At 43.4% G+C, this 24,674-nt stretch overlaps 1 protein-coding gene across 5 annotated transcripts in view; it reads left to right on the top strand.

The window, feature by feature from the left end:
* The window catches only part of Afdn (afadin, adherens junction formation factor), a 120,137-nt gene that overhangs the window by 70,323 nt on the left and 25,140 nt on the right, over positions 1–24,674 (top strand). For 3 of the 5 annotated variants that reach the window (XM_051164171.1, XM_051164168.1, XM_051164172.1), the window contains 10 exons: positions 148–209; positions 318–523; positions 2,156–2,176; positions 2,904–3,049; positions 3,333–3,427; positions 4,594–4,859; positions 5,945–6,088; positions 8,664–8,862; positions 11,596–11,699; positions 13,490–13,576. In XM_051164171.1, the coding sequence (XP_051020128.1) occupies positions 148–209; positions 318–523; positions 2,156–2,176; positions 2,904–3,049; positions 3,333–3,427; positions 4,594–4,859; positions 5,945–6,088; positions 8,664–8,862; positions 11,596–11,699; positions 13,490–13,576 (1,330 nt within the window). The remainder of the gene's footprint in view (positions 1–147; positions 210–317; positions 524–2,155; positions 2,177–2,903; positions 3,050–3,332; positions 3,428–4,593; positions 4,860–5,944; positions 6,089–8,663; positions 8,863–11,595; positions 11,700–13,489; positions 13,577–24,674) is intronic. The other 2 variants (XM_051164169.1, XM_051164170.1) reach the window with 1 other exon arrangement.

A 24,674-nucleotide genomic window follows, 5' to 3' on the forward strand; every position in this document is an offset into this window, starting at 1 on the left:
AGAGACTGTCCTGTTTGCTATGCTACACTTCAAAACTCCGTGTGGACATGAATTAGTTTTAGAAATGTACACAGGCATAAGTAGTGACATTGTTAGCTACTGACCGTATTTTAAGGCAGTTGAAGTGATGTCAGCTTTTTCTTACAGAACTCAGGATGCTCCTGGGCCTGAGCTAATACTGCCTGCAAGTATTGAATTCAGGGAGAGTTGTAAGTAACTCTAGATTCTGCCAGTCGTGAGTTCTTGTTTTGTTTTGTTTTGTTTCAGATGACTTTCATACTTGCTCATTTTTCTTCTTTTCTAAAATCTTTCTACAGCTGAAGATTCTTTTTTATCTGCCATTATAAACTATACCAATAGCTCTACAGTTCATTTTAAGTTGTCACCTACATATGTGCTCTACATGGCTTGCCGGTATGTATTGTCCGGCCAGCACAGGCCCGACCTCAGCCCCGCAGAGCGCACGCACAAGGCCATCGCTGTCGTCAACAAGATGGTGAGCATGATGGAAGGTGTCATCCAGGTGAGTGCGCCCTCAGCCTGAGGGGCCGCGCTGGCCTCTTACCAGTGTGCCTCTAGATAACATGCATAGGTTTTAAAGTTGAAAAAGAAGAAAAAAAACTTTTAAAAAACTTTTTTTCTCTGTAAATTGTAGAGTAAATGATGATAAACTACATATGTTATAACACAATAATCACAAGGAATACTCTTAAAAGTACACTAAGTGTGAGAAAGTGCTGAGATGATGGTAATTTTAAATTTTTTTCTTTTTGATGGTAATTTTTAATTTTTTTCTTAATTTATTGAAATGAAACTCACGCAGTGTGTAATCGCCTGCGCTGTGGAGTGTGTGGCTCTGCTTTGAGAATGTCTCTCCAGTGCAAAGAAGATCAGGCTCTGGTGCCATGTTGCAGACTTTTAGTGGTTGTGCGAGGCACTTGCTTTTACTGAGCCTGCTGAGGTGTTGGGTGTGTGTGTGTGCGCACACGTGCGCGCACGCGCGCCTACTCAGAGTCTACAGTTGATATAATTGGCACAGCTACTTTCTCTATATTTTTTTTTATATTTACAGGTAATTTTGAGGATTTAATTGTAAAGATTATAAGTAAATTTACAGATTTTAAGAAGTTTTCTGAACTTACCAGTACCTTTACTCAGCTAAGAAACCAAAAATGCACTGTTAAATAATTTGTTAAATAGTTTGGTCATTTAAAAAAAAAAAAAAAAGATACTGGCAGTATAATTTTAGGGAAACCAAGACAGTCTTTTAATAATTTCAGAGTTGTTACTGTTTTTAAAAGCCAAAGGTTTTCCACAAGTATTTCTTTCACATTTGAGTGGTTGGTGCAGTAGGAGTTTAATGGGCTTGTTCAAGCTAAGAGTAGGTGCAAAGGGAAGGCCGTTCCACCCTGCACTTACTGTTGTGGTGCCGTCACTTAGTGTGTGAGCAACCCTAAGTGTGCTTGTCATTGTCATTCAGAGTCATCGTCCGCCTCTGGCCATGTGGACGTGGACACCTGTTCTAGACTGTGATGCTTTTTCACCACACTGTCTTTGAGAACCTGTCCTCACTGCTGTCTGCCCATGAGGACTTTGACTATTGCCTAGAAAAGGCTTTTAAACTTGAGAGTAGGTCCACTATAATAAACTTGGAGCGTTCATGGGTGGCAGAAAAGCATTACCACAGTAAATAGCGATTTAGATTCTACTGTTAACATTATTCCCTTCAGTATAGCTGTGATACGATTCTTTATGCACTTTTAAAATTGTCCGCTTTTATTTTGATCATTTCTATTGGTCTTTTCACTCTTGTTCTCATAATTCAGGGGAATGGACTCCTTTCCCTTTATGTGGTCAGCTCACAGTATTGTTTTAAAGTGTTCGGAAGTCCTTCCTCTGCCTGTCTTTTAAAGAGACCAGTATATTCATTTGTGTTTTATTTATGACATCATCTTTATAAACTATAAAATTCAGTTGTTGTGCCAATGGTAAGAACATGAAATTAACCCTTTATGTCAAATAATTTGGGAATAACTAAGTGTTGTACCTCATGTCGTACCTTCATGTCAGTGTTTTGATTTCTTTAACTATCATGATTGTTTACAAGTTTCTTTCTCTTGTTCTGCTTGGTTTCCCCTCGTCTGTTTTTCTCCAGGAAGTAGACCAGGTTGATCAGGTAGGACGTGCTGCTGGGCCTGACCCAGCTGTGCTGGCTTAGCTGAGTTTCTCATGCTGCTTCCATTACAACACGATCCTGCAAACGCTGGACTGAGCAGCTCATAACCCTCATTCAGCAACTGAAACATGCAGTACTAAAATCCTTTTTGACTGTGCAACTTTATTCAGCATTTCATAATTTCTGCTTAATGCACTTCAGTGTGGATATGAAATGGCAGAAGTTCTGTTTCTTCTCTATTATTTATCCTTGGTTCCTATTCTTTGGATCTCATCTGAGGTTGCCTGGCCTGCAAATGTGGTCGGGAGAGGACTTGATAGATCAGTACTTGATACTGAGTTGCATGGTGTCCAAGCCAGTGACTACAAGTATCAGGGTGGCTGTGGGTAACCATGGATATGTATGTGTATGACACACAGATTACCAGATAATGCACAGTCTACAGTTTGGTTTTATGATACACAGTCTCTCCATTCTCTACTGATTCTGCAAATTACATCTGATTAGGCCAACATGTCCATGACACGAATCCTGAGGCATGCAGTGGTTATTTGCTTCCCGTTGCTCTGCATGGACCTAAATTTCTTTGCAAGTATCTGGTATCTGTGGTAAATACCTGGTGAAGATGGGGAGGTACTGGTCTATCTGCAGCTTTTCAGGAACATTCCTGTTTATTTCTAATTTTTCTAATGTCTTTTATTGTTATGGAAATGTTTTCTGTCCACAGAAACAAAAGAACATTGCAGGGGCGCTTGCTTTCTGGATGGCAAATGCATCTGAACTCCTCAACTTCATCAAGCAGGACCGTGACCTTAGTCGGATCACACTAGATGCCCAGGACGTTTTAGCACACTTGGTTCAGATGGCATTTAAGTAAGAAGCACATTCTGGAAAGAATTAATTAATCTGCTTCATGTTCTGCTTTCAAAATTAACAGTAAAGATTTTTACTGACCTTAATTGAAGATGCTTAACAAGAAGCACAGGAGGATGTGTTGACTGAGAGCACTGCACTCTGGCACTGTGTCGAGGGTTCCAGAGTACAATTCTTGTTATTTTCAGTGGAAAGTATATTCTTAAAGAATACAGAATGTCTCCAGTAGTGATCGGTGTTGTACGACTTGCTAAGTTTATTAAAACTGTTTATGTATTTTCAGGTACTTGGTTCACTGTCTTCAGTCAGAACTTAATAACTACATGCCAGCCTTTCTGGATGATCCTGAGGAGAACAATCTGCAAAGACCAAAAATAGGTCAGGGTCTTGTGTGCCTCCCTAACATTTAACTTGGTCTGTCTTTCTTTCTTTCTTTCTTTCTTTCTTTCTTTCTTTCTTTCTTATTTCTTTTTTCTTTTTTTCTTCTTTCTTTCTTTCTTTCTTTCTTTCTTATTTTAAATTTTTAAAAAAACTTTATTTTTATTTTAAGTGTGTGCCTATGTGTTTTCCATGTATATATGTCTGTATACCATATGTTAGCCACAGAGGCCAGGAGAGGGTGTAAAATCCTTTGGGGCCAGAATTACAGACAGTTTTGAAACCACCATGTGGGTGCTGGGGATTGAACTCGGGTCCTCTGGAAGAGCAGCCAGTGCTCTTAACCACTGAGCCGTCCCTTTAGTTCCTAGTTTTGTCTGTTTTTTTGGTGCCACTGACCTCTGTCTAGGCTGTAGGCCTAAACAAGCCTCTGCTGTGCCTCTCTACTAAGAGCTTATATTTTAATTTTTTTTTTTTTTATGTTTATGAGTTTTCACTACATGGATAGTGTGTCTAGTACCCACAGAGGCCAGAAGAGGTGATGAGAATCCCTGGAGCTAGCTGTAGATGCCTCTTGCGCCACGCTGGGAACTGAACCTGGGTTTGTGCAGGTGCAGTGAGTGCTCTTAACCTCTGAGCCCCCTTTCCAGCCCTTCTGTTTATCTTTATGTTGAATACATTGCTAGGAGTCTGTGTGAGTGTATGCTGTGGGTGCCAGTGCCCCAAGAGGCCAGAAGAGGGCATCAGAGACCCTAGAATTGGAGTACAAGCAGCTGGGAAACAAACTTGAGTCCTCTGGAAGAGCAGCAAGTGCTCTTAACAGTGGAGCCAGGGCTGCTTCTTAAACAAAGGTCTTGTTGGATTTGGCAGTCTTTTAAATGACTTCTAAGGAATTGTTTGTTAGATTTATGAATAATTTTCACTTCTGCTTTGCTATGTTAGTTATACTTCTTTACAAGACTTTGTAGGTAAATTTATGTGTGAGTTGTGGTTACTTAGTAATGGTATGGTTTAAGACCACATGCCCGCTTTCTGTTTGAATTCAGCACCTATAACTGGTTTGACAGCATTTGTTAATTGCCGTGACTGCCTTTGTCCACGTGGCATAACACAGAAGGTGCTGCAGTGACACGTGTCCCTGATGCTTTACCCTGTGTCCTGCACAGACGACGTGCTGCACACGCTCACAGGAGCCATGTCCTTGCTGCGGCGCTGCAGGGTCAATGCTGCCCTGACCATCCAGCTCTTCTCTCAGCTCTTTCACTTCATCAACATGTGGCTGTTCAACAGACTGGTGACCGACCCCGACTCAGGCCTCTGCTCCCACTACTGGGGAGCCATTATCCGCCAGCAGCTGGGCCATATTGAAGCCTGGGCAGAGAAGCAGGGGCTGGAGCTGGCAGCTGACTGCCACCTGAGCAGGATTGTGCAGGTGCGTGTGGGGGCTGTGCCCTGTTCCGCCTGCTTCGCCCTCTTCCCTGCTAATTGTTGTGGTGGTTTCTAGATCTTTATGATGGGAAAGAACTTGAGTTGATAAAGCCAATGTTTTTCTCATTTGCATATAGTCAAGCAGTGCTGTGGTAGCATCTGGGCTGCCGTGACAAAGCAGCTGAAACTAAATGTCTTAGCACAAGGGCACCGATAAAGCTATCCTCCATCTAACCAACTGCGTATGCACAAGGTCCCTGCTCTGTAGTACTCAGGCATCCAGCATCAGACTCTCAAGGACATTGTTTACCTTATAAGAAGATGTGTAAACAGTGGGATACAAACATCACTGAAGTGTTCTGTTTGGTGAAATCAGCAAGACATATTTTAGAAAGCCATATGCTGAAGCATAAATGATTTAAAATGGGCAGTTAATTAGCTGTTTAGATGGTAAGTCATAGCCTACTACTTACCAGCTCTCAGGGAAAGCTTCAGATACCAAAGTATAGGAACTGGTATTTACAATTAAGGAAATGAGTTACATGCAGCCTCAAAACTTACAACAATTAAAAACTTTAAAAAATGTATTCATTAACTTATGTTTTAGCCTTCATCTCCTCTAAAGATATTTAGAATTCTAAGAAGCTGGTTAGCTGTCAACTTTGATCAAAATTCATATCAGCAAAAGTATCCAATTCCTGTAATTCGTCATCTGGATTGCTATATAAACTCAAGCTTTCGAAAGCACACTATAAATATAAACATTGATGATTGAATCAAATTATATTAAAACACAAAAAGTAAAGTGAGCCCAAGAGGCTACAAAAGTATGCTTGTAGCTAAATGTTAATGCTCTTTAGAAGCATCCTGCATTTTAAAAACAGATTAGCAAGTTATCAGCTTTACAACTGTTACAAAGGATTTTTTTTTGTTGTTCATTTTGTTTTGTGGTTCTGGGGTTTTGAACCCAGGGCTTCACATACGATGCTGAGTGTGAGTTCTTTAAGCTTCACTCTCAGTTTTTCAAAGGATATTTCTCAAAGAAAAACATTTCTAATGCTACTTCATAATATTTGTTCTTTTAAATAGGCTACTACTTTGCTTACGATGGATAAGTATGCACCGGATGACATTCCAAACATAAACAGCACATGCTTTAAGTTAAATTCTCTGCAACTTCAAGCCTTATTACAAAATTACCACTGTGCACCCGATGAGCCTTTTATTCCTACGGTAAGTGAATATTTCCATGCTACCACAAAGTATGTGTGTGTCTGCACAGGAAAATTGGGATGAAGAAAAGGAAAACTTGCTCAGTAATGTGTCAGCAAGTTAATTTACTAAAACTAGATCATTTCACTCTGAAGCCTCAGCTAGTTGGCACAGAGTACAGACAGATGCTGTGTGAGCACTCTAAGTGGGGCGTAATTTAACTCAGGGTTACTTCCTGGGAAGTCTTTGCAAAGCCTGGAGGAAAGAAAGTTGAGCTGAAGTTCATAGCACCGTCCCTGAGGACCAGGGAGCCAGAGCTGCTGCTGAAGCTACACGGTTGCTTTTCGTATGCATATAAGCACTCCTGCCGTTGGCAGCAGCACGAGCCTGTACTAGATAGAGCTTCTGGGCTTCATTGAGCAGTGTCTGTGGCAGTTGCAGAATCTCATCCAGAAGAGAGTCCAGAACTGTGGGAACAGGATCTCTCTCTGTAACAAGGACCCATTCATGCTGTCTACCTCATCAGCACATGCACACATGCATGTATATACAAAAAGAGAAAGAGCGCTGTGCTGCAGATTCCACCATTGTAAGTTAATACCTGAGCAACAGGTTACAAGAGGAAAGATGTGGACTTGAGGTTTCTGAGTTTCAGACCACAATCAACTGGTTTCATGAGGCAGGCAGACGCCATTGCAAAGAAGATGCTGTGGAGGAGAGCTGCTTCCTTCCTGCAGCCAGGAGACAGAAACTGTAGCACTCTGTCCTTTGCTCATGATGTAGTGTTGCCATCTTAAAATCAGAGCAACTGATTACTCACAGTAGGCCTTCAAGACACAGGATTGAGCTGACTAATGCTCTGCGGTGGAATGTGGGAGGGTGCCCAGGGCTGCTTGTCTTCACAGATGAGCAGGCGTGGGTCATTCTTTTCTGCTGGCACAGCTGCTCTAGGTTGCCTGTGTCCTGTAAGTAGCCCCACTTATGTTCACGGGTGGAACCATTTCTTTGGCCTGTTCTTACCCTCTCTATATGGGGCAAGTATATATGGACTCGGGGGTGGGGCAGTTCAAAGAAGAGAAGGGGCCATGGCAAGATAGAATCTTTAAAGATAGACTTCCCAGGGACTTTTTTCTAATTAGACCCAGTTTTCCCTATTTCTTTGCCTTGTGACTGCCTATTCAAAATTTGAATTCACCAGTGATTAATCCATTGAAGAAGACAAGAGCCCTTTGATCTACTCATTCCTCAAAGCCTCAGCAGCAGGTCCTGATGTCAGTCAGCACACATAGGGCAGCAGGCCGTGATGTCAGCACACATAGGGCAGCAGGCCGTGATGTCAGCACACATAGGGCAGCAGGCCGTGATGTCAGCACACATAGGGCAGCAGGCCGTGATGTCAGCACACACAGGGCAGCAGGCCGTGATGTCAGCACTCATAGGGCAGCAGGCCGTGATGTCAGCACACATAGGGCAGCAGGCCGTGATGTCAGCACTCATAGGGCAGCAGGCCGTGATGTCAGCACTCATAGGGCAGCAGGCCGTGATGTCAGCACTCATAGGGCAGCAGGCCGTGATGTCAGCACTCATAGGGCAGCAGGCCGTGATGTCAGCACACAAGCTTTTAGGAGGATGCTTCAGATTCAGACTCAGTCTACCACCGGAGCCAGCTGTGCAAGAAGATTGTGCTAATTGAGGGAGTATGGGTGAATATAATGAAACACTGGGAGGAGCCGTGTGCAGAACACAAGCAGTACTTCTACCTGTTTAATTTCAAGAGTGAACACAACTCTCCATGACATAAGCTTAGACGGTTGTTCCCTGTGTGGAAAAGGAAGGTGGTGGCAGAGCCCAGTGCTGATTGTGAGGGCTGTTCTGTTCCCTAAATGGAAGTCATAGGACCTTCATTTTCATGAGTCAGAATTAAGGTGTGAGCTGTGCATGTTTGTTTTCTTTTTTGCCATCCTCCACCGTGAGAGAGAGAGAGGGAGAGGGAGGGAGGGAGGTAGGGAGGGAGGGACAGAATGTTAGTAATTGTTTTGTAATAGAAATCATTAATAGACCCCAATTCAGTTCTAATTGATAAACTTCCAAGCATAGATATTTTACCATGTGGGGTTTTTTTTTGTTGGTGGTGTTGTTATTTTCTCATATTCATTTTGTGAGGCTTTCTCTATAGTATTGCATATTCTATAAAAACAATGAGTATTTACAACTTACTAACAATGTGTTAAAGAGTTGTACAAATTGCCTTTAATCCCAGAACTTAGGGAGGCAGAGGCAGGCAGATTACTTGTGAGTTCAAGGCCAGCCCCATCTACAAGGCGACTTCAGGATAGCCAGGGCTACACAGAGAAACCCTGTCTCAAAGAAACAAACAAAAACTAATCGTACAAGTAAAGCAACTGCTTTGGAAAAAAAGAAGAAAATCTTGTGGTAAAACAAAGTTTTGAAGCCATAAGTCATTGGGAGTTAATCAACCTCTTGTTCTGTTGTTAAGTGTTGTGTCACATGAAGCCAGTGTCACACGCCCTGTGCTCCTGAGGTGACATTGTGAGTTAACAGTGCTGCTCGTCAGCAAGCATGTCTTGTTCTGCAGGATCTCATAGAAAATGTCGTGGCTGTTGCTGAGAACACCGCTGATGAGCTTGCACGCAGTGACGGCAGGGATGTGCAGTTGGAGGAGGATCCTGACCTGCAGCTGCCTTTTCTTTTGCCAGAAGACGGCTATTCCTGTGATGTCGTCAGAAACATTCCAAATGGGTTGCAAGAATTTTTGGACCCTCTGTGCCAGAGAGGTAAATGCCACTTGTCATACCTCAGTTGGAGCTTCACACGGCTCTCTGAACACCAGGCCTGTGGACTCGTGCCAAGCCTCCTGAGTAACTGAGTTCCTGTGACTCAAGAAGAGTTTCACTGAGATGAAAGATCCTACGTGCCCAGACACAGCCTGAGTGGGCGTGCTGTGTCCCTTGCGTGAGCACTTGCTCTCTTCCCACATGGTGCCATAACAAAGAACTTTTGACTGCACTTTTCTCACGTCAGCGGCTTCTGAGCAGCCCTAGCCTACTGCTAGACAGCTGTTGTGTCTTGGGCAGCTCACCCCCTGCCTCAGTTCCTTCCTTATCAAGTGGGTCAAGAGGAATGAGAACTGGGCAGGTTACCTGTAGGGGGAGGACTCTGTAAGTGCCCAGTGCGCTGCTGCAGATTCTGAGGCCACCACGCCATGTAGACTTGTATCAATCTCCAGCTTTTCCTTTGCTTCTATGACCTTTGATACACTGTTTTGCGGGTGTGTTTTAATTTTTAAAACACAGTGTTTTTTCTTAAAGTATGGGTTTTTGAAGCAAATCAAAATTTCTGCTTTGCTATTTTTTTTTATGATGTAGAGAATAACAGATGCATAGGAAACAGACCCTAAGTGTAGGAGCTCAACCAAATAACAAACAAGAAAATGAGCAAAGGTGAGGTGGCCATAGGCACACAGTGTGATTTTTTTTTTTTCTTTTTTCTTTCAGTGACTATTTCACCATAATATGTTCTAGATCTTCAAAAAGTATATTGGGGGGAAAATCATTACATTGCTGAGCGTTAGTAGCCTATGCCTTTAATCCCAGCACTAAGAAGGCAGAGACAGGCAGGTCTCCGTGAGTCAGAGGTCAACTTGGTCAGCTAGGACTATACAGAAAAACTGTCTCAAACAAACAAACAAAAAAAAACCCAAAAAACCAACCAAACAAACAACAAAAACTGCATTACATTGAAAGGCTACCTCTTCTCACAAACAGTTGTTAGCAAAGCAGTTTGTGCTTTAGTCTTCTTAGCAGATCCACTGTTCTCAGGGACACAGAGTCCAAGGAGGGAAGCAGAGGTGAGGTCATTTAAGAAAACTGTGGAGTTTGAAGGAGAGTGAACAGACCTGACCTGGAGAATTCTAGCCTATGGAAGCATTGCCCTGGTCACAGTGTGGGGGACACAGGAAAGCTCCTTGACTGCTTCCTATAGAGCCACTTCAAGGTGTCATCTTCTCTGCACATCCCAGCAGATGAGGTCGAAACCATGGCCTTCAAGCAGTGGGCGCAGTGCCGACCTGTAGGAGACTGATGCCTGCATGATAAGTGCCTCAAGCTGTGACAGATCAGTTCCCATCAACACTGTAGTGCACAGCTTGTTGTGGGAATCTGACATTTGAAAACATAAAACCATGTTTATAATTGTTGAACTTTCAAATTTTCAATAGAATTATAATTCTCCAAAACATGAAGAAAAGGAAATTCTGGTTGCATAACAATGAAACTGAATTGAAACATTTTAAGACGTGAAATTACGTATTTTATTTTAGCTGGTGTTCTTTATATTTTTCCTTTCCTCTCCCACAAACACATGTCTGAAAGCAACAGTCCAAGTTATGCCTCACTGGTAAAACACTGGACCAGGGGAGACTCTGACCAGGGAGACAGCTGGAGCCCACACACAGTGAGGTTTGGGCTGCATTGGCTGTGCACACCAGGAAGAGCACAGTTGCCTTGCAGTGAGCTCCAGTTATGGAAAGCCTGTGTGGCATGACTCTGTCAAGAAGAACTGAGGAATATAAAACAAAATTTGACTAGATGAAGGTGACAAGGCTTTGAGTGGAAGTCTTAGTATTTTTTAAAATGTTCTTTGTTCTTAATAAGGGGATCAGAAATACTTTGGAGGAGTATCAGGGATCCACTAAAGGCCTTGCACATTCTAGGTAAAGTGCTCTATGCATAGCTATAACAGAAAACTAAGGCAGGGACATCATGAGTTTGCAGCCAGCCTAGGCTACAAAGTAAGTTCAAAGCCCCTGTCTCAGAAGACAACAAAACACAACTATTCTTTAAGACTTAATTATTTGTTAGTAACTTAAATGCAAGATTTGGACAAAATGTTGTGAGAAAGGATCTTTCCAGCTGCAGGACGTACAGGTTAAATGGTCTGCAGTGTGAGCTGTTTGACCCGGCATGTGTGACAGACGCATAGCCTGTGTCTGTCGTTCTTGAGTTCTGGGGCCTCTCTTCTGCTAAACAGATGTATATCCTATGGATGGTTTTTCCTTTCAGTGGAATATACAGTTCTACAAGAGCATTTACAAAGCAATTCACTAATTTTCTTAGAAAAAGAAAATAGTTATTTGAGGTGCACAGGAGAGGAAACCTAATTTTACTTTTTGTTGTTGTTGCTGAAATCCTGTTGGATTAAAACAGATCTGTAGTTTGTAATCATTTGTTCAGTTTACAGAGGGAATAAAGGCATAGAAAGATAAAAGTGTTGACTAGGATGTTAAGGCTTCAGGTGGGCCATGATGAGCATGGTGCTGCCCAGCTGTAAACCCCAGCAGCTGAGATGCTGAGGCAGGACCACAGTCCAGACAAGCCTTGGATACATAATGAGACTGTCACAGAACAACCCACCCCCACCCTAAATATAATTTGTCATGTTTTCCTTGTTGAAAACTGTGTGGAATTAGGTATGTCTCATCTGTTTTGTAATTACTATTTCCTTTGCAGGGTTTTGCAGATTGGTTCCTCATACACGCTCACCAGGTACCTGGACGATATATTTTGAGGGTGCAGATTATGAAAGTCACCTTATGCGTGAGAACACAGAACTGGCAAGTACCTGAGGTTTTGGTGGGTTAGAGCATGAGATGTGTTCCTAATGACTTGCATGTGTGATGTCATCAACGCTGCCTACACTGAATGTTATGATGGAAACTTTTAAAGTAATTTTCTAATACTGGTTAGGTTGAAACATTTTAAAACTTTGATTTGTAAAAATGCATACATGTTTTCTCCCTGAGTTACCTCTGTGCAGTTTTGTGTAGTATTAAATGGTTCTTTAGAAATAAAGAGTATTTATGCTCAAAATTTTGGTAGCCTGTATGTATATTTTTAAAACATGTTAGTATAGTAACTTTGAAAGATATTATTAGAAAAAAAATTTTTAGTGGCAAAAATATTTTACTGTTTTCTACTCATCTCTGTCTTGTAAAATGTCTGTTAAATAACTCACTGTTTTGAAATAGTAAGGAGTTTGATCCATCTTGAGAAAAATTATATTTTGCTTCAAATATAGAATTTCAAAATGGATACTTACATTTATATATATTAAATTCAGAGTAATTATTTTGGTTTCATGGCATACTTTAGATTTAAATATCTATCAGAGCTGTCTCCTTAAAATTGAATTGATAGTTGTCATTATACCAAATATACTAGTAATGGTCACTGCTATCAGTGACTTTTTTTTTTTTTAATTGACTTCCTTTGTTTTTGGTCAAATTCAAAGTAACAGCAGCAACCGCTGATGACCAGGTTTCATAGGAAAACAAGTGCTACTTAGATTCATTGATTGTTCATCTTTCAGGTTTATTTTCAAATTTCCTCAGAAGATAGATTTCAGGTGTTCCTTTTTATAGAACAAAAATTTTAATGTCACATAATTTTGTTTACTCCTAAATAGTCTTTCATGGGCTTTCTTTTTTATTTGCCTTTTGTTTAATACTACCTTTTTTTGTCGTGTGTATCGTAGTAGTTTCCTCTCTGTGTATTCGCTATTCATGTTGGTTTTTATCTTCTTCACACTTTGTTTGAAGTCAGGCATGAGTATAACATGCAGCTTAAACAACACTTTCCTTAAAACAAAGCAAAAAAGGAAGCTTTGGATCTGTTGAAGCTCTGCTGCCTCCTGCGCTGTGCTGTGCTCAGTCCCTTTGCATTGTGTGCCCAGCTCAGGCTGTGTCCTCCACAGTGCTGGGCGCAGTGCCAGTGCAGCCTGTAGGTTCAGGATGACAAGTTATGGTCACCATTTTAAATAAAATGATTTGCAGTTTCCCAAGAGACAAAGACACTCGTTTATCTCTGTGACAGCCATTTTCTGCTAATGCCCCAGACAGTGTGAAATAATTTTAAACTTTTACTTTGGAGAACAAAACAGAATCCTACCAATTTATTTTAAAAGATCATAAAGGTAAAAATTGGGTTTGTTTTTATGGTCCTGATAAAAATGAAAGTTTAATTTTATTTTATAAATTATTAAATTATTTTTTTTTTAATTTTATGTGTACAGTATTCTATCTGCATGTTCACTTGCAGACCAGAAGAGGGCATCAGATCATGTTGCAGGTGGTTGTGAGCCACCAGTGGTTGCTAGGAGTTGAACTCAGGACCTCTGTAAGAACAGATAGTGAGTGCTCTTAGCCACTGCGCCATCTCAGTGGTTGAATCTGTAACTAGATTCAACTTGTGGCCTCTAGTCAGACGACGCAGTATGTTGTTTGGCTAATGAGATGTACCTGAGATTTTACCCTTTATACCTTTCTACCCTCCGCTCTCTGGTTATAATATGTTAGCTTTCTAACCACGTAATAGTCATAAAATATGCCTCTTTTCTCATCTTTAGGCCCAGCCTCTGAGGAAGGAACCTGAAATAATCACTGTCACCTTAAAAAAGCAGAATGGAATGGGCCTCAGCATTGTTGCAGCAAAGGTAGGACTGAAGGAGCCTGGGAGAACATCTTCTTCCGTCCGTGACCCTGAGTCAGCATGGCAGGACTGATGGGAGCTTTGCTGTCTTCATGGTGCATGTTCAGCTCTGTCTCTGGGAGAAGGGACACTTTGTCATAGCAGAGATCAGGTCTGTGTAGCCTGGATGGCAGTCTGGGACCATTGTGATCCCTAGGTGGTGAGCGTTCTCTCTCCCTCCCTGTTCTTGGCATCTAAGTCCCTTCACCGGCTAGTCTGCTAAAGGAAGATTTTTTTTCTTTCTGTTAAAAGATGTAGTAGCACCGCTAGGATGTAATAGTACCGCTAGGGTGTAATAGTACCATAGGGTGTAATAGTACCGCTAGGGTGTAATAGCACCGCTAGGGTGTAATAGTACCGCTAGGGTGTAATAGTACCGTAGGGTGTAATAGCACCGCTAGGGTGTAATAGTACCGCTAGGGTGTAATAGTACCGCTAGGGTGTAATAGTACCGTAGGGTGTAATAGTACCGCTAGGGTGTAATAGTACCGCTAGGGTGTAATAGTACCGTAGGGTGTAATAGTACCGCTAGGGTGTAATAGTACCGCTAGGGTGTAATAGTACCGCTAGGGTGTAATAGTACCGTAGGGTGTAATAGTACCGCTAGGGTGTAATAGTACCGTAGGGTGTAATAGCACCGTAGGGTGTAATAGCACCGCTAGGGTGTAATAGTACCGTAGGGGTGTAATAGTACCGCTAGGGTGTAATAGCACCGCTAGGGTGTAATAGCACCGCTAGGGTGTAATAGCACCGCTAGGGTGTAATAGTACCGTAGGGTGTAATAGCACTGCTAGGGTGTAATAGTACCGTAGGGTGTAATAGTACCGCTAGGGTGTAATAGTACCGCTAGGGTGTAATAGTACCGCTAGGGTGTAATAGTACCGTAGGGTGTAATAGCACCGCTAGGGTGTAATAGTACCGTAGGGTGTAATAGCACCGCTAGGGTGTAATAGTACCGCTAGGGTGTAATAGTACCGTAGGGTGTAATAGAACCGCTAGGGTGTAATAGTACCGTAGGGTGTAATAGTACCGCTAGGGTGTAATAGCACCGCTAGGGTGTAATAGTACCGTAGGGTGTAATAGTACCGCTAGGGTGTAATAGTACCGCTAGGGTGTAATAGTACCGCTAGGGTGTAATAGCACCGCTAGGGTGTAATAGTACCGTAGGGTGTAATAGTACCGCTAGGGTGTAATAGTACCGTAGGGTGTAATAGAACCGCTAGGGTGTAATAGTACCGTAGGGTGTAATAGTACCGTAGGGTGTAATAGCACCGCTAGGGTGTAATAGTACCGCTAGGGTGTAATAGTACCGTAGGGTGTAATAGTACCGTAGGGTGTAATAGTACCGCTAGGGTGTAATAGTACCGCTAGGGTGTAATAGCACCGCTAGGGTGTAATAGCACCGCTAGGGTGTAATAGTACCGTAGGGTGTAATAGTACCGCTAGGGTGTAATAGTACCGCTAGGGTGTAATAGCACCGCTAGGGTGTAATAGCACCGCTAGGGTGTAATAGCACCGCTAGGGTGTAATAGTACCGCTAGGGTGTAATAGCACCGCTAGGGTGTAATAGCACCGCTAGGGTGTAATAGTACCGTAGGGTGTAATAGCACCGCTAGGGTGTAATAGTACCGTAGGGTGTAATAGCACCGCTAGGGTGTAATAGTACCGTAGGGTGTAATAGTACCGCTAGGGTGTAATAGTACCGCTAGGGTGTAATAGTACCGTAGGGTGTAATAGTACCGTAGGGTGTAATAGTACCGTAGGGTGTAATAGCACGCTAGGGTGTAATAGTACCGTAGGGTGTAATAGTACCGCTAGGGTGTAATAGTACCGTAGGGTGTAATAGCACCGCTAGGGTGTAATAGTACCGCTAGGGTGTAATAGCACCGCTAGGGTGTAATAGTACCGTAGGGTGTAATAGTACCGCTAGGGTGTAATAGTACCGTAGGGTGTAATAGAACCGCTAGGGTGTAATAGTACCGCTAGGGTGTAATAGTACCGCTAGGGGTTGTAATAGCACGCTAGGGTGTAATAGCACCGCTAGGGTGTAATAGCACCGCTAGGGTGTAATAACCGTAGGGTGTAGCACCGCTAGGGTGTAATAGCACCGCTAGGGTGTAATAGTACCGTAGGGTGTAATAGTACCGCTAGGGTGTAATAGTACCGCTAGGGTGTATAGCACCGCGTGTTGTAATAGTACCGTAGGGTGTAATAGTACCGCTAGGGTGTAATAGTACCGTAGGGTGTAATAGTACCGCTAGGGTGTAATAGGTGTAATGCCGTAGTACGCTAGGGTGTAATAGTACCGTAGGGTGTAATAGCACCGCTAGGGTGTAATAGTACCGCTAGGGTGTAATAGCACCGCTAGGGTGTAATAGTACCGTAGGGTGTAATAGTACCGCTAGGGTGTAATAGTACCGTAGGGTGTAATAGTACCGCTAGGGTGTAATAGTACCGTAGGGTGTAATAGCACCGCTAGGGTGTAATAGTACCGCTAGGGTGTAATAGTACCCGTAGGGTGTAATAGTACCGTAGGGTGTAATAGTACCGCTAGGGTGTAATAGTACTACTAGAAGCTGCTATTTTAAAAAGCTTCCACAGTCATAGTCGTGTATTTTCAGTGGAACTATGATTTTCTTTAAGTGAAAATTTTAAGTTAGCATATGGTTCTAAGTCATTCCCCTCGCTCATTATTATTTTATTGTGTGTCATTACCCAACTCTGACTGGATCTCTTCCTCAAATATTCTCCCCTCTGCTTTCATCTCTCATACATTATTACCTTCTCTTCCAAATATGAATTTAGCTAATATTTAATGATACTTTGTTGAGCTTTGGTAATATTATGCCTAAAATAATAGTTTACCAGCTGAAATTATTACCCCTTTCTTGTTTCAAGAGAGTATTTGAAAAGCTTGCAAATACCATATAGCATTATGAAAGAACATTCCAGTGTATTCTGAGAAATGTTTTAAAATTGGTAATAGCCGTTTTTGTATATTAGAATTCTGTTATGCTGAATATGAACTGGAAATTGATATTCAAACCCACGTCATTCCCATGGTATTGTTTCAGCGGTTCATTCGGGCCCTACTCTTGTCTACTGGTTTACATTTGGCACACATGGCGTGAGGTCTGGGATGGACCATGAGGTCAGCATTGCACCGTGCAAAAAGAATGCACAGCTTGCCAAAGTCGTGGTTCTTGACTGGGAGCAAATTGTTACCACGGGGGCTTCCTCATGTGGAATTCCTGTGTGTGTCATTCCTCCTTTTTGGATCTTTACCCTTCTGCGTATTTTTAGAACTAGACATTGTGGCACATGCTTGTAATCCCAGTGCTTCGCAGGCAGAGGCAGGAGGATGGAGGAGTCTAGACCAGCCTGGGATGTATAGTGAGACACTGGGTCATGTCCTTCCTTGCCAGCATTTCCTAGCGCCTCGCCTGACCTGAGCTTGTCCCTGAGCTGAGGCAGCTCCTTCTGTGATCTCCATTCTTAGAGTCGGCTTCCATTGTCTCTATGAACAGCTAATCTAAGTCAGCCCCTGGACTTAAAGAAATACTTGCTAAATATGTGTGTCCTAATAATTTCCTTTCTATTGCTGTGACAAATACCGTGACCACCGCCAACTTGCAGAGGCCATCTGTCCTCAAGGGCAGGAACCCGAGGCAGGAGCTGAACCGGAAGCTGGAGGCGTGCTGCTGACCGGCTTCTCTTCCATGCTTGCTTAGTTGTTTCCTTACACAGCCCAGGGCCTCCTGCCTCGGGTCATCATACCCACAGTGGGCTGGGCCTTCCGACTTAATCAAGAACCCCCTTCCCCCCAGACATACCCACAGGCCACTTTCACAGAGATAACTCCTAAAGTTTTCTCTTCCCAAATGACTTTAGTTTGTGTCAAGGTGACAAAACCTAGCCAGTACAACGAGCCTTTTGTTCATTTAAATAACTCAGTTTACCAGTGTACTAAATGGTCACCTGTACTAGAATAGTGTTAGCTGAGTTGTCCACAGTGTTAAACATCCCAGGACTCCATGTGGGCACTGTGAGGCTGTGTCTGAGCTTTGCAGAAGTCAAGACGTAAGGAGGTGACTGAGCATGAAAGTCACCACTCGAGCGAGGGGCGACAGCTGGCCAGGGCAGGGCGGTGTGAATAGGTGGATGCGAGACACAGCAGGGAAGGACAGTGCCCTGTGGAACCTCTGCTCGGAGAGGTGGTGAGGAGAGCTGTGCTTCAGTGCTGTGGGCTGGCAGGTAGAGGAGTCCTGTTGCCGTGTTGGCAGCACAACAAAGTGCAGGGTTGGAAGGAGGAAAAGGCAGGCATGCCTGGGACTTGGTGGGCATATGGGCAGAAGGCCTGGGGCTGTGGACTGGAGGAGCCTGTGTGGTGGGTGCAAGTTCTGTGGGATCAGCTGTATGGACAGAGTGAAGATCCTGAGCCTCAGACCCCACTTTACAGTTGAGAATTCCTGTGGTGTCCTGATGGAAAGGGCCAAGTATGTTGTGTTGTAGGCTTGGGCTCCATCTTGCGTCCTTGCCTATTCTGTACCCTCTGCCAGGTATCATGTGTAGAATTAGGACACCAAGCCAAGCTGAACGTTGTAGCCCAGCCTGTCTTCCCTTCAGCTTAATTTGCAAGGAGAGGGCCTGGCTCAGTTCAGCCCTGAGCTCCAACCCTGTGAAGGTGGCCTCAGCCAAACTGTGCGCTTTATTATAAGCGAAACAGGCTATCGCAGAGGTTCAGCTGAAGGTGCAGTGTGGTGACGGGGGCGGGGATGGAGTGGGGACTGTAAGCTTCGGTGGTTAGTCTGTACTGTCACCGTGACGGGATTTAGGATCCCAGGAGACACCTAGACACCTTGTATTGTTTGTGAAGGTATTTCCAGAGAGATCTACCTGAGAAGGGGAAGACCTCCCTCTCGTGGCTGCATCATCCCATTGACTGGGTTTCTAAACCATCTCCATTTGCTTGGTGACTGTAGGTGCAGTGTGACCAGCCACCTCGCATGCCCACTGCACGCCTTCTCATCCATGCTAGACTTAATCCTTACTCCCAAAGCACGAGGCACAGCCAGAGCAAAACCCATCTTCACGCTGCTTTTATTGGGTACTTATAGAAAAGCAGCTAATTCACAGCTTCTCTGTGCCTGTTTCCCAGCAGAAGGTCCCAGTAGCTGGGGTTGGCAGAAGATAATGACAGAAATAGAGGTATACTGAGACCAGACCCCTGTGAGGGAACTTGGTTTCTCTCCTGCCTTGTTGAAGGTTTCTGGGCATGGTCCATGCTGGTAGATAGTTGTTGGATGACAGTGCTCACATGGGATGACTAATAGGACAAAGTGGGGTACACAGAAAGGAACACTGGTTCTTACTTGAAAGCAGGACTGTCAAAAAGAACCTGCAGGAGGTAGGAGTTGGTGGAGGGGAAATTGTGAGTTCAGGATTGAACATGTCACACTTGAAACTTTGGGAGCCTGGTAAAATAAACTGATCTGTTTTCTAGCAGGGGATTGGATAATGGAGCGCAAAGAGTTAGAGCCCGTAATGCAATTTAGGAATTGGCACATGGGCACTCTGAAAGAGTAGTGAATGCTTCATCAGCTGCACAGTGTGCTGCTCTAATGCATGCGTAACAGAATGCTCGTGGTGGCTTTTTGAATGAGACAGATGAATACCTGTTCACTGTGCCCATTTTCAGACTGTATTTGTCATGTTTATATAGTATGGAAAGGAACGCTCAGCAAAAGAAAACACAAATCACCATGGGTATACAAACTGCTGGGACAGGACAGGACAGGTGAGAAGTGTATCTGAATAGATATAGTGATGATGTCAGCTTGCCGTAAAGATTTCAGAGTACATTTTGAATGTGAGATTGATCAGTATTAAGACCTCTGACATAAGTTAGGATGGGCCTGCCTCCTGCTGCGTCACTTGCAGGCAGCGCTGCCCCATCGTCCGTCCTGTGTCACCTCTGCAGGGCTACTGATGATTGTGTGATGTGGGGTGACTGACCCCACAGTCTCCCCTCGTGACTGAGTTAAGAAGCTGGGGAAAACACTAGCAGTAGCTGCTTATGTCCCTGTAGCTCTTACTTTCACCCAGCCCTGTCTTTCCCTGACATCCCACATGCCTTTCTGTGTCTGTGCTTCTGGTGTTTGCTGCAAGTCTGCATGTTTAACTCGGCCTCTTTCTGTTTTTTAATTGGTGTGTGGCTCCGCCACTGTAACCCTGAACATGTTTTGATACTATGTTCTTCTCCTTGCCCTCCACGTGGTAGTTAAACATTATGAAATCCAGATGATTTGGAAGGGTGTGGGTTTGCAGTTTGCTTTTTGAGACTCTGTGTTTTGAGAGTTCAGCTACTTCTTATTTGTCTGTGGGTCAGCATGATGCCGACACTTCCTGTTTAATTTGGATTTTTAAAATACAAACGACTCCCTTTCATTTTTATAACTCTTTAAAGTTTAATAAAGGACAAAGGGAATGGAAATGAGAGTGGCCTGGTTGCGTAAGAATCTTGAGCATTGCGTTGGTTCCAGCTTGTAGTGATAAATTCCACACAGTGCCCCAGCATCCAGCTCAGCACTGGCAGTCCATTCTCGAAAAGCCAGCTGTGAGCAGTAGACAACTGGTCTCCAGCGCAAGGCTGCCCCCGAGACAGAATGTGGGTCTCTGTTGTTGGAAGGACGGGCTCCGTGGTAAGTTTCCTGAGGGTGTTGTCCTTAATGTTCTTGTGCAAACTGATCTTTAAAGAATGCTTCATCTTCCTTCACTCTGACTTGTTCAGACCTGTTAGTAATTAGCTCGCTCATGAAGAGAGCCATGTAATGGAGCTGGTAATCACACACTCGTAGAGGTGCTGTTCTGCGTTTATATTGCAGATACTTAAGGTCCATAAAAAATGTGGAGTTCTTAGGATTATTTTATTAATAAAAAACAAGATTGAACACTACTGGTTATAATATGGTGAACATGGCTTAAAGAGTAAGTGCTGCTGTATAGTTTGCCAGAGTATGGAGATACTCATAAAAACTGACTGGTTTTTTTACTTTTTACTGTGTGGTCACGTAGAAACAGCAATGCCCACCTCACACGCCATGTAAGGCCTAGAGATCCGGGTGTGTGTATACTCTTGCAGTCATACCTTGGGTGTCTCCTGGGGACTCTAAGGACGCGTTTGGTAGTTTCATGGTGTCATTTCCCATAGCCTTTGTTGTGCTCTTGTTTTTAAGAACATAAAAATTACTGTTTATGGTGTGTTTACTATATATTACAATATATTATCTAGAAATAAGTGGTTAATTGCTGGCTTGAAGATGTTACAGCTAGTTCTTTTAGACCAAAATACTGAATTGTAAGTCTTTAAATCTTAGCTTAAACCATAAGATTGCTTTACTTCAGAACAGTGAAAACAAACTATTAATATGGTGCCTTCTTTCTTGAAGAGCAGGTTTCTTACATAGACTGTAATTTAGGCCTTTGAAGCGTCTGAGGCTTCCTGCTGTGGTCTTTAATGGTCCTTAACCTTTCATGGGAAACACCTGGTTAAAGAGGTGAACTCAAGAGTTTTCAGTTCCTTTTAAAACCTGGCTGGAGAGCTGGCCCAAGATTACGAGCACAGATGCTTTTCCAGAGGACCTAAGTTACTCCCACTACTCAGGTCAGACGGCTCACAGCTACTGGTAACTGTACCCAGTACCATCTTCAGGACTCCATAGGCATGCACACACGCAGCATGCACTCACATAGACACACACCTACACACTAACAACAACAAAACATCTCCTTAAAAGTTATTTTTGTTCCCAAGTACCTTTTGTGGCTGGAAAGTGGCTCCTATAGAGACGCTGAAAGTGTCTTTCTCTTAAATTCTGTGAAATGACACAGTGTCCTTGTGGCTGTGGTTTGAGTTTGGAACAATATTATATATGTTTTTGTTAAAAGCAAAATAGTGAATTACTTGAAAAGATAATTTTTCACAAGATTATTATTACCTAAGTTCTTTTTCCAGGAACTGACTGAAATACTGAATTCCGTTGGAGGACTAATGGCATCAGTTGTTAGTCTTCTGAAGAGCCGCTTTTTACTGTGTGGTCACGTAGAAACAGTAATGCCCACCTCACACGCCATGTAAGGCCTACAGATCCGGGCGTGTGCATACTCTGTAGTCACACCTGGGATGGCTCCTGGGGACTCTAAGGACGCTCAACACAGTCCCTGTTGACTCCCCCCACCCCAGCCCCACCCCAGCCCCCACACATTGGATACTGTCCTCAGAGGCTTATGGGCCAACTGCACTGTGTCTTTGAACCTCAATGCAGACTCTCCTGGCTGTGGTGACTTCCTGTTGTTATTGTTGTGCTGTGGTGACTTCCTGTTGTCCTGCTGCTGGTTTTGAGCTGATATAAAAGGTAAAGGAGCCCAGCTGAGGCCAGCGCTCAGGTGCTTTCCACTCTGTCTGTTGGAATAACCTACTTATTTTGAGATTCTTGGAGGTGAAGTCTATGTGAAGAAAGCATTTAGAACCTATGTGCAAGTTAAGGGAATTGGTAGAGAAAGATGTTAGAGAGTCCTTAAAAACCCTTCTTCCGGCTTTGATAGTTTGGTGCGCTGAAAAGCAACTGAAGGTGAGAGGAAAGTGCTGGTGAGCAAACAGACTTTCTGTCTGAGAGTTTCGCTTGGGCTGCTGCTGCTCTGAGGTCATCCAGCCCACAATTGTTTGTGCCCCCGCTGAGGAGCCCTGGCTGGGCCTCCACCCCAGAACAATGGGCTGGGCCCTGGGTTGCTTGGCAGGCACCTCTTCCTCTGTTTTTTGTTTTGTTCTGTTTTGTTTTTTTCCCCTTTTGGGTTGTGTTTAATGTTGTTTTTCATGCTGTTACTGAGGCATACTCCCACACACTAAGTTTGCAGCCAAGCTGTCTGGAGCCACAGCTCTGTGTTAGTGCCTCTCTACTGAAGAGGGAGCTGGCCAGCACCTGTCCAGCTTCTGAGAAAAGAACAGAGAGACAGCATTCTTTCTGGACCTGCACTTCTTCATAGGCTGAGACAGGTAATAGGTGTGTGTGTGTGTGTTTCCCTCACTTTCGCAGGTAAAGTGGAGATAGTTAACCTCTTTCTTCCCTTACTAGTCCCAGCTCCCCTTATCCTACTTTTCTTCTTAAGAAGAAGAAAGTATGTACCTATAGGCCCAGTTTTTAGATGAGCATGTTGAGTGCCACAGGTGTAACGCGGCGCCCAGGTCCTGCCTTTCCTGGCTTCTCCTGCAGTCTCTAAGGGCTCAGGGGCTGAGCTCACCCATCTCAGTCACTTCCAGGAGGAGAGATGCATTGATCCTTTTATTTCAAGCTGCTCAAATACATTTCAGAATTATTTTTAGCAGAATCCCGCCTGGTGTCCTTGAGAATGCTTATCTTTTCTAGAAGATCTTTCTCCCTTTCATTAAGGAATTGACTTGTTAAATGAGCAACGAGAAGCTTTTAGTGCTTGTGTCTAATGTTTTAATTTCATAACTAAGTAGAATGAACAACATTGCAGTTTCCTTTAAACAAATGTTTTTTAAAAATTACTTAGCCCTATGTATTTATCTCAATATTATTCTCATTGTATTTCTCATGGTTGGAACTCAGGATATATAATGTTAATATGTTTACTCTAAGGTGTTATTTTAACAGTTTTGTGAATAACTATGAATGTATTGTTAGTAATGATGGTGACTAACAAGACACACCATAAAATACCTTCATTCCTACAGTAGCGCTATGCAGTAAAGATACTGTGAGTCACAAAGGTAACTTAAAATTTCTCCTAGCTTTGTTTTTTTAAGTGAACTTAATATTTTCAAAATGTTGCTTTAATAGATAATGATCATAAAAATACTAATGAGGTGTTTCATTTGAGTGCTACGTAGTAATGACTGTGGTATGGACAGCAAGGTTGTGAATTTCCAAACCATCTGATCAGCGCCCTTAAACTGCTGTTTTGTGTTCTTCTATTCCTTCTGGCTAGTGTCTAATAGGCCATGTATGCAGCCGTCAGTGGCTGATACACCACACACTGACGTGCAGCATCAGTTACGAGATAACTTCTAAGGCTGGGTGTGGTGGCCTGGTCTACAAACTCGCCCAGGACAGCCAAGGCTACACAGAGAAACCCTGTCTTGAAGGGGGGCGGGCAAGAGAGAGTTACTGTATTTGTATGTGTACTCAAGGAGGTCAGAAGAAGGTGTCACATCTTCTGGGGCTTGAGTTACAGACTATTGTGAGCCACCATGTAAATGCTGGTAACCAGACCAGGCTTCTCTGCAAGAGTAGTCACTGTTCTTAACTGCTGAGCCATTGGTCCAATCCTCAGAATGTAATTTTTTTTATAGTTCTTTAAATCCTAGACTAATAAATGTGTTGCAATTTCTATTCAGATGAAGGAGTGAGAGCTCCCAAAATGGTAAGGGATTTTTGTGGTGCAATAAATGACAGTTTTCTTAGGAAAAGGTGGGTGGTTTTCTCACTTGCTGTCATCGGTAAGAGGGGCCATCTCACTCACACAAAAGCTGTAAGGAAGGATGTTATAACTGCCTCCCTCAAGGGAGCAAAGAAAATCCCATGTGAGCACAAGCGAGGAAAAGATGGGTTCTCTGCTAGAAGACCAAGACAGAGAGCGGTTTGTACGGCTAGAGACGGAATGGTGGAAACTTGTGGCCAAACCAGAGTACAGTTGAGAAGGAGTGCCTGAGCATGCTCTCAGGAGGGAGAGCATGTGTGCCCTGCAGGCAGCGGGCAGATGCTGGTGTCTGCTGTGGGAGTGGTGGCTGCACATACGCTTTACAGGAGGTAATTTCTCTAGGTAGGTGGAATGTGGAGATACGAGCTTACCAGCCAGCATTACATCCTCATCTTGCCAGAATGTTTCTAGCACTGAAGATGTACTCATGCCCACTTTAAGATTATAACAGTATCATTAAATGATCTCTCTCTCTCTCTCTCTCTCTCTCTCTCTCTCTCTCTCTCTCTCTCTCTGTGTGTGTGTATGTGTGTGTGTGTGTGTGTGTATCCCGCTCTTTATTT

This window comes from Acomys russatus, chromosome 21, assembly GCF_903995435.1.
Source record: "Acomys russatus chromosome 21, mAcoRus1.1, whole genome shotgun sequence".
Taxonomy (NCBI): Eukaryota; Metazoa; Chordata; class Mammalia; order Rodentia; family Muridae; genus Acomys; species Acomys russatus.